This window comes from Geospiza fortis, unplaced genomic scaffold, assembly GCF_000277835.1.
Source record: "Geospiza fortis unplaced genomic scaffold, GeoFor_1.0 scaffold291, whole genome shotgun sequence".
Lineage (NCBI taxonomy): Eukaryota > Metazoa > Chordata > Aves > Passeriformes > Thraupidae > Geospiza > Geospiza fortis.
This window is the reverse complement of record NW_005054650.1, coordinates 270,114-280,486: the sequence shown is the minus strand read 5'-3', so window position 1 is coordinate 280,486 and position 10,373 is coordinate 270,114. Positions and strand designations below refer to the sequence as shown.

Sequence of the window (10,373 nt, the reverse complement as noted above, 5' to 3'; positions counted from 1 at the left end):
AATAATATCGTTTATAGTAGTGTATATATTATATATTTTTATATATTTCTATTAATATATTGACATTATATGTTTTATATATAATTTGATATTAATATATATAGATTATAAATTAATTATTAATTTTGTTGCTGTGCCTCATCTGATAATTGAAGTTAACACCATAAGATAGATCCTGCTGCTGAGGATGACTGTGTTAATTCCCAGAGTTTTCCTTCTTTTTCCCAGGAATGCTTCAATACCAGCACGTTGCTGTCCTGCTTTTGGAACGTTGTATAACACCAACACTTTTGAGACTTTCAAATCCTGTGATAAGAAAGCACTTCTGGACAAGGAAGCAAATGAGGTGAGATTTAAAATCAACTCACAGAGTGTTTCCAAATCCCTTCTACCCCTTGAAGTGCTTCACACTCTGCCCCAAATTTGGAGATATTCCAGTCCTGGTTAGCCTCAGGATTTACCTTATTCTGGAAGGAAGAGTTTGGTGTTTGATTTTTACTGTTCTCTACAAAAGAGCAGAACCTAATTTAATTAATGATAACTAACTCTACATGGAGAGCTCGACACATTTTAAACTCTGCGATGCTCTTGGAGCTGCCAGGGACTTGAATTCTGTAGAGCACATATTTAAAATTTGTCTTCATACCCAAAAACCAGCAGTGCCTGGTTTAAACCTCAGATTACTGCAATTTGTCTGTGTGACAGAGAGATGGGGAAGCTCTACAGGAGCAAGAAGCCTGAGATAAAGCAAGAAAAAGATGGGTGAGAGGGCCTGGTCTGCCTGCACTGCCAGCAGTTAATTCAGTGTCATGGCCTGGGAAGAGGTGAAAGTCAAGCTTAAGATGCTTTACTTTGACCTGTCCTTGATTCCTTTAATTAATTGCCTTGAGTAACAAAGTTTTCATGCATTTCTTCACTCCAAACTAGGAATTTTTTGCATTCTTGTGGCGTTGTAATTCCCTGTTGTCTGACCTTTAAAATCCTTTTAACACAGATAATTGTACGAATAAATTCAGTTAAAAAAAATCAGTGAATGTTTATCTCCAAACTTTAAAGGCAGCTAGAAGAATTACAGATTTTTGCAGCTGTTCTCATGTTCTCTTGGTGTTTCTCTGCCCTTTTTCTTCCTCCTTGTCCCCACAATCCATGGCAGATCTGGGAATCAATCAAATCTGGAGCTGCCCTGGAGAACCCAATGCTCCTCAACAGGTTCTTGCTGCTGACATTTGCAGTGAGTACAGATAATTTGTGTCTCCTACTTGTAGTGGAAGTAGTGAAGTAGTTTCTTTTTAGGAGTATTCATATATTTTCTATTCATAATAATGCTGCATTAATTTATTATTATATTATTTTCTACAAATGTATAAAATTACCTGATATCAGGTAATTTTACAGATATCAGTAGAAGTAGAGCAGCTGTTCCATGTTTAATTAATTGAAAGCTTTACTAAATGCTCCAGCTAACAAAGCCTGAAGGATTGTACACACATTGTCTGTTTAATTCTTAAATAAAAACATGTACAGAGAATGGAAGTCTTTTAGTATTTTTATGATTTTCTAAAATTCTTGTTAGGTAAAGACCCCTGTAGTTCCCATGGTTAAAATCATAAACCATTAATTTTAATTAGTATTATATAATTTATTTTGATATGTCTCTTTATTACCTAATTATACTTTTTTTTTCCTAGGATTTAAAGAAATATCATTTCTATTACTGGTTTTGCTACCCTGCTCTCTGCTTCCCTGATGGGATTGAGATCACTCAGAAGCCTGTCTGTCTTGGGGACAAGTTCTCACTAAATCAGGTATTCAAAATCCTGAAGATTGTGAATTCTGCAATACTGAGAACTGCTGTGAGCTTTAAAACTCAATATTTTTGTCACCACATCCTGAATTAATTGGAGGCTCTGATTTCTTTTTAAAACTTCATTTTTTTTTATTTCCATGTTGGTTTTTTATTTACCTTTAGTTCTATGATTTGTTTAAATTATCTCAGTTTAGGTGCAGATCTGGCAAACAAATCTTGAAGAGGTGATTATGCTAAGCTATATATTTTGTATTTATTTTTGAGATATGTATGTTAAGCTATATATAAAATTGAAGATTAACATGCAGTTATGTATACAGCTTTGGTTTTGAAACTCATTTAAAAGCAGTCTTTATAAAGGGGCATCCCCTGAGTGAGCCAGCTCATTAAAATTGCAAAATAATTATAAAGTGCATGTTTAGACAAGAAGATGAAGGTTTTTTTAAATTTTTTTTAGGAAAAAATTAAACTAATTTTAGTTTCTTTCATATTACAGTGCAGAATTGTTAAAACTGTTGGTTCAGTTGTGTTTGCACTTTCAGGTCCAAGCCCTGCAGAAAGCCTACGATGACCTCTGCCAGGAGGAGGGGGTGACAGCCCTGCCCTATTTTTTAATCAAGTATCATGATAATTCTGTCATGATATCCCTGCTGAAAAAGTGGGATGGCTTCTTTCAAGACCAAGGAGAAAAGGTAATGAGAATTTTATATAATTTTATATTATTAAATGTTTAATCTGTGAATGGTTTGAGGCTTTAATACTGAACTGGGCATGGTGGTTGTGTCCTGAGGGTGGCTATAAAGTGATTTTTATGCTGTTTTCCCTTTGATTTGTTCTCTTGCTGCCCTGTGCCCTTTCACTTTCTGATCATCCCAAAATCAGTGCAGAATTTTGGGTTGGGAGCAAGGCTTCAGTTGCTGCCCTTCCCTCCTAATTGTGTTTTTAAAGTAATGAAAATGCACTTACTGCACTGAACATCCAGTGTCCCTGAAGAGCCAAACTGAATAAATCTCAAAGCTGTGGCAAAAGCTTGAGGAAAACCTGGTGTGACCATGGATTAAATATTTATAAATATGCAAAATGTGTCTGTAGGCCTGCCCTGTCCAGAAGTTTTATTTAAAAATGCCAAATAAGCTTTGCATGACTGTGGATGGAGGAGTTCTCAATTGAACAATTTGATTTGCAGGTGACAGTTGGAGTTTATGATCCTTGTAATTTATCCCAGTATCCAGGATGGCCACTGAGAAACTTCCTGATCCTGGCAGCCCACAAATGGTACCTATTTTATTCTTTCCCACCAGGGTTATTTATTAGTTGATATTAAATGAGATCATTTTCTCCATGGTGTTTCACTCATATCACCCACCTGAGATTTTGGTTTTTTTCCTTGATATTCACTTAGAGTGATGCTGATTTTGTGCATTATTCTGGTTTTTACTTCTGTCAGTCACAAATTCTATTAATCCTAATATGGATGCATTTACCTGGAAATGCCAGCTTCACACCCTGCCAGTACCCTCCAGCTATGTCTAATCTTGTTTAAAACACTCTGTGAATTTAAATAATTAATTAGTGTCAAGTAATAGCAGACTTGCACTTTAAAAAACAGATATGAGTGGGTTTTCTCCTTGTACCACTTGAATTTTTTTTGTTGGGGAGAAGATGGGAAGAGAAGACGTAGTTACACTCTGGGTTTTGAAAAAAAGGATTTAAATTATCAAATGAATTTGTGTTGCTGTAATTAGGTTGCACTTCCGTAGTTTTGAGTGTTACATTTACACAACCTTGGGCTTGAGAAGGGTTTAGGCACTAAAATTCTCATTTTTTTGGGAGGGTTTGAATCATAAGGAGGAAAAATTATATCTATTGAGAACTCTGAGGTTCTTGGTGCTGCAGCAAAGTCCCAGCATGCCACCTGATGTGTGCTCTGGTGCTTTTCTGCTTTTTATTCCTCTGAATCTGCAGTTTGTCCAGTGCTGGATAAATGCAAGGACAGGCTGGCAGTGGCACTGGAGCTGTGTCACACCAAACCAGTCATTTTCTGACACCTCAGGAATTATTTCTCTTTCTATACCTGATAAAGACAGCACTGTCCAGTACCACGACAAAAAGCCTCATTCAGAACCTGCAAAGGACTAAACCTGTGTGAAATGATGCTAAAAAAAGTCCCTTTTCCATTAAAGAAGTTGCATGTCTGTCTCTATTTGTCTTTTATTTGGCTGGCAGGGGCAGTGCTCTGCAGAGGCTTGAAGTGCTCTGCTTCAGAGACAGGACCATGCAGGGGGTGAGAGACATCACCCACAGCATCATCTTTGAAATCAAACTGCCACAGGCACCCCTGGGCCCAGGTAAGCCATTCAAAACTATTTTTCACCCTTTTTTTTTCCTTCTTAATCACTGCTGACATGGCAAAATAAATTACTGCTAAAAATTGTTACTTTTGTTGTTTCAAATGGATTTGAAATTGTTTGAATTTCTGTTAAATGTCTCTAAAGGAAATGGTTCCTTTTTCAACAAAGAAGGAAGATAGAATATTCTCTCTCAATTTTTTTTTCCTCCTGTAATTGTATTTCTAATTTAAAACTGAAGAAAGTCCTGCTGGTAAGATAGAAAATAAAATAAAACAGCAGTTTGTCTCATTTTTTCTTGTTGAATTTATATACAGTTCCCTCAGGTAGGAAAAAAAGTGATAGTGAATTTATGGGATGCAAAATTTCTGGAGAATTTCTAAAATGATAAAAACCTGCCCCAGAGTGGAACTGTTCCTTTAATCCCATAGTGACACATCCAGGTGGATTTTAAAGCAGTAGATTTGAAATGTTAAAAAATAATCTCACATTTAATTTCTAGGTACAGGACAGCATCACCAAATTTCTCTACCTCAGGCAAAGAGTTCTGAAATGCTTCAGATGTCATTGTTGCCAATTATTTAATTCTATATAATTAAGATACATAATTCTCCACTGAATTTGCAGATGGAGTCTAGGGACCTCTGAAATTGGCAGAATTGACTGAATTATGAATTTACTGACCTTGGCATTAAAGATCTGATGGGGCATGATGCCAGCTCTGTGCTGGGTTTGAAGCTGAACAGGCAAAAGCAGCACAGGGGACGCCTGAGAGCAAATTAAACTACAGGTTATTTACTGGCAGGTTTAAAATAAGGGTTTTTCCAACAGGGTTAAGTCCAAAAAAGTTTAATTTTTTCTGTCCTAGGATATTAAGGTTTTTATTCTTTCTTTCCTTTTTTTTTCCATGTGTTTTTTTTTTTTTTGTTTGTTGGGGTTTTTTTTTTTTTTTTTTTTTTTTTTTTGGTTTATTGTTTGTTTGTTTTGTTTGGATTTTTAATTTTTTTTTGTGTTCTAAATATTTCAAACAGATTGTCCAAAAGCTGTTGGATGGGAAAAAAACCAAAAGGGAAGCATGGGGCCAAGGATGGTGAATCTCAGTGAATGCATGGATCCAAAAAGGTTTGGTTTTTATCTTTTAAATTCCCAAATTTTTCTTTACTTGGGTTTAATCCATAGCAAGTTGAAATGTGAAATAGGGAAGAATATGCAGTAAAACATCCACTGGATATTATTTGGACTTTCCTTTTGGAGGTGAAGACCTTCCCAGAGCACATATTTAAAATTTGTCTTCATACCCAAAAACTGGGTATGCAGTGCACTACCTGCAGCAGAAATCTTGGCAATTTTGGACTCTAGCTGAGAATTCTGAGTGCATTTATTTAAAACTGAGTGAAGTGTAGGTCAGATTGTTACAGGCCTATGGAATTTCATTGAATTCCATAACCTGCAGGCTGTTCATGAAAATGAGCATGGGGGAAAATTCATCCTTTGGGGTTTGTCAGAGTGGGACAGGAAGGAGCTCAGGAAATGTGATTTTAATAATTTTTATCATTCTGTACATGATGTTTGGGCAATGGATTGAAAAGAATGGGGTGACAGAGTGTCTGCATCTGTGTCCTTGCCTTGGATAAACATCTTGGTCTGATAGTTCAGGGTCAGCCCATCAAGCAAAGCCATTTTTGTCAAGCATTTGTGGAAATCCTCAGAGTCTTCACAGATATTCAATAAAGTTCATCTCAGGGTTCTGAATTCTTTAGGTTTCTTGACCTTCTTTCCTTGTGTAAATTCTCTAAGTGCTTCCCAAAGCATGTTGGTGAAATGCCAGCCTTGACAATTGCCATTTAAATCCTTGTTGGGCAAAGAATTTTCTGGATGCTGAAAAGATTTTATTTATGATGTGTGAGGGAATGAAACTTGCAGGAATCTGAGAGCTCTGGTGGTGTGCCTTGGTGAGAGCTTTAACACCCTGTGCTCTGATGGATATAAAAACCTGCCCCTTGCTTGAACACAGATTTCCTACTTCATTTTCTTTCTTAAACTTCCACAAAGAAGTGCCCACGTGCTTTAGGGCACAAGTGGAGTATTTCAAGTTAAGGGCAGGTGTAACTGGATACAGGAAACCAGGTAGTTTAAAAAAGAAATAAAAATTTATGAACAAATTATCTGTCTTAGCACTCGGCTTAAGAAGAGTCTTGGCTGAGACACCATTTTTATTTTCATACTTGCATTAATTTTATTACTAAAATTTTATTTTCGAATCATTTTTTTTTCAGAAGCCCTTGTCTGTTTGTTTTTCATATTAGCTATGTATTATAACGCTGAATTCTTTCTCTCCTTTAAAAAAAATTGTTAAAAGTTAACTAATTCAGCTGAAATATCAGTGATTCCTTTGTTGGAGAAGCACAGGAGGGTTCAGAAGTTGTTGTTATTTATTCCATGGCACAGGTTGGCAGAATCATCCGTGGATCTGAATTTGAAGTTGATGTGCTGGAGGTTGGTGCCTACTCTGGATTTGGAGAAGATTGTGACTGCCAAGTGTCTGCTGCTGGGAGCTGGCACCCTGGGCTGCAGTGTTGCAAGGACCTTGATGGTAAATCCTTCATCTCACAAATAATCTCCTGCTTCTCATAAAATCTATATTTCTTTTTTTTTTTGTCCAGCTGCCGTGACACATCAGAGACAAATTGCATTCTCTGCATCAGAATACACAGAATGCAAATCAGTAATATTATGAATTGCAGGAAGAGGTCAGATCTGTACCTAATGGAAATAAATAACTCAATTGCTGCTGACATAATAGCAAGGGAACCTTATAATAGTAAAGGAACCTCTCAATAAGTGCTGACATGAGATAGTAAGGGAACCTTAGCAGAATATTTTGAATTTATTTTAAAAAAAGAAATTCTGGAACAAATTAACAAGCTACAAAGATCAAATTCACAGTGAAGGACTTGAAATAACTGTGCTGGTAATTCCTTTCAGGGATGTTCACCTCATTCCACTGAATTCAGCAGGGTTTGAGGGGTTTTTGTTAAATGCTATACTTAGCATTTAACAACCAAATTATTTATATATATATATTTATATAAAATTTATATATGTATTTATATATTTATAATATCTATCTATATATATTTAGCAACCAAATTTCCTCTTCCGTTATTTCAGTCACCTCGAATAATTACAAAAGCTTTTGTGGCTTAAAAAAGTGAACAAAACTCAACGTTGAGTGTGTGGCATTACTCAAAAACATTTCCCAAGGCTGCTGTAATTATCTCTATTAACTTTTGTTCTCCTTTAGGGCTGGGGGGTGAGGAAAATCACTTTTGTGGACAATGCAAAGATCTCCTACTCCAACCCCGTGCGGCAGCCGCTCTACGAGTTCGAGGATTGCCTGAGTGGGGGCAAGCCCAAGGCTCTGGCAGCAGCAGAAAGGCTGCAGAAAATCTTCCCAGGAGTGGTAAAATCATTATTTCCATATTGCTATCACTGAGTGAAAGGAAAACAAACAAACAAAAAAGCGACTTTAAATTGCTATTCCAAGTTTTAATACTTAAACGTTAAAAACACTTTGCAGGTGTTCTGAAATATTTCAGTTGGTTACTGAAGTATTTCAGTTGGGTACTAAAATATTTTACTTCGAATTTCTGTTCCTGGTAACTTTATTGAGGTAAATTGTCACAATATGACACGAAATCAATGACACACACTGAGATGTCCAAGGCAAAAAAAGCTACTTTATTTCTGGACCTCAATATTTATAGAATTCCAAAAGTGACCATGGATTGGAGGATGAAATTGCCACCTCTCCAACCAACAGTCCGTTAATTCTCTCCTCCTCCAGAAAGGAGTGTAAAACAATCATTATTTACATGAAAAGTGCGTGAGAAACTCCAGTACAAAAATGTAAACATCAGAAGGCTCAGAAGAACTTTAGAAGAACAGGGAGACAGTAAATATTTGTAGTAATGAAATATAATTAAGGATCATTAAGTCATTTTGTAGCTTGTTGATAGTGAAGTGAAATTTTTTCCTGTCTAGGATGATCTAAGGAGCTTTGAGTAATGCCAGGTCAGATTTATTAATTGTCTACTCTGGGAGCAGGTCCTGAGGGAAGTAATAAATGTATTTTTGAGATTTCCTATTATGTTTCAGACCCCAAATTTGCAATCTTCTCTAAACTGGTTTTCTACATTAGAAGATATAGCTTAGTTTTTAACAGCCAGCAAAGGGAACAATATACAGTCCCCTTTTTTAAATGTCATTCTAGTATTTTATGAGATTGAAATGAAATATTTTGGATAATTTGGAGGCATTTAAAAACTTTTCTTAGATTCCTGAGATTTTGGAACTCTGTGGAATGAGCAAGATCTTTCTTTGGGGATATATGTGGACATTTACTCTTCCTTAAAATAATACCAATGTGCCCTTTGAGCTCTTTTTGCCATTGTTGGGCTGCAAGGTGCACCTCAGCCACTTTGGCTGGTGACTGCTGTCTTTGTTTGGAGGGACAGTTATTCAAATAAAATTGTTGGAGCTGCCAGGCTTGTCTGTATTCCTACAGCTGCAATGCCTGCATTGAGCTGTTTTTGGAATTCTGGTAGGATTTCAGTATTTACAAACCACATTGACCAGTTAATTATTTATTTTAATTTAATAAACAAATAATTGCCCTCCTAAGTCACCAGCAGTGTGAGTTGAGCTGATCTAATCAATCAGCACTTGAGCAGCACAGGCTTGATGGGTTATCCATGAACATTTTACTCAGGCACAGCATGGATTAAGTTCTGTATTCCACAGCCTTTTGGAGGAGATGATGGCACTGGAATTAAAGCCTGCCCCAGTAATTTCCTGATGTCTGTGGTGATGGTACAGAGGGGAGAAAAAGGTGGATCCTTTGGTATGGTTAATGCAGCTGTTACCCACAGTCATTTCTCCAAGCTGCTAGATGGGCCTGGTTCTTTTCATCCTCAGGGAGATTTCTGTATGTTATTTCTGTATGTTATTTCTGTATGTTCACCCTTCTGGTCATTTAACTCACCTGGATTTTTTAGTTGTGCTGGTCATTAGTTGGTCTGTGCAAAGGCACATTCCACCAACTGTCCTCTCCTCTCTTCCCATGGAATTTTCTGCTTGGTTCATCCAGTTTTTACATTTTGGTTTTTAATTCTTTCCTGCAGTGCCAAGCTGGGAGGCTTTGGCAAGGCTTGTTCTTCTGTGACATAAATGAGGGCTCCATCCTTCCCTTCCCTTCCCTTGCAGCAGATGGCTGGCAGCTTGTGCTGACACACTTCCAGAGGAGTGAATGAATTGTTTGCATTGTCCATGCATTGTGTGGATTCTTCTTTGGCTCAATATTTGCTCTCAGTGTGTCCTGCCCAAGTAAGGGGCTGGAAGAGGGAGATGTTTCTGCCACAGGATCCTCTGCTCAGTCCAAGCCTCTGGCTCTGCAGTGACAAGTCTCAGAAGTGCTTTTTGCTGTCTCAGGTTCCCACATGGCTGGGGAATTACAGGGAAATCATCCAAGGCTGTTCTCCTCCTGAGGAACTGAAAATAAGGAGCAGTGTGTGTGATGCTGCACGTGGCTGTGGCTGAGGCAGGATTTAGCAGCAGAAATACAAACTGCAGCCTGTTAAAATCGTGTGGGAAGGGGCTGGGAAGAGAATCAGGGCACAATTTTCAATCACAGATCATAATCATATGTGAATGTGGCTGCTTGGCTTTGGCGTGCTCTTTGTAACCCCTGGGATCAGGAGCAGATCCACTCTGTTGTTGCAGTGATTTACTAAGCCTGCTAAGACTTTGAGTGTGTTCTGCATAAATCCAGAGTGAGAAACCCCAGCACTGTGCCTCAGTGCCCAGCCCTGCCCCACAGAGAGGTGCAGGGAGCAGAGCTGCCATTCTGACAAAGGGGATTGAATTTATCCTCTGATCCGTGCTGAATTTTATACCTGTTAAATCACAAAGTCACTTTCTGAACTGCTGATTTTCTCTCTGCTGATTTGTACAATGATCTGTGCTGAATTTTACACCTGTTTAATCACAAAGTCACCTTCTGAGCTGCTGATTTTCTCTCTGCCTCTCTCTAGAGCTCCGAGGGTTACAACATGAGCATCCCCATGCCAGGCCACCCAGTGAACTTCTCAGAGGTGACCATGGCCCAGGCTCAGAAGGACGTGGCACAGCTGGAGGAGCTCATCGAGGGCCATGACGTG

The 10,373-nt window shown here is 37.8% G+C and overlaps 1 protein-coding gene across 1 annotated transcript in view; it reads left to right on the top strand.

The window, feature by feature from the left end:
- Nucleotides 1-10,373, top strand: part of ATG7 (autophagy related 7) — a 95,755-nt gene that overhangs the window by 4,273 nt on the left and 81,109 nt on the right. Inside the window, exons 5-14 of the mRNA XM_031064906.1 lie at nt 229-346; nt 1,154-1,231; nt 1,689-1,805; nt 2,350-2,499; nt 2,994-3,082; nt 4,034-4,155; nt 5,187-5,277; nt 6,604-6,748; nt 7,460-7,618; nt 10,248-10,372. Of these exons, the coding sequence (XP_030920766.1) occupies nt 229-346; nt 1,154-1,231; nt 1,689-1,805; nt 2,350-2,499; nt 2,994-3,082; nt 4,034-4,155; nt 5,187-5,277; nt 6,604-6,748; nt 7,460-7,618; nt 10,248-10,372 (1,194 nt within the window). The remainder of the gene's footprint in view (nt 1-228; nt 347-1,153; nt 1,232-1,688; nt 1,806-2,349; nt 2,500-2,993; nt 3,083-4,033; nt 4,156-5,186; nt 5,278-6,603; nt 6,749-7,459; nt 7,619-10,247; nt 10,373) is intronic.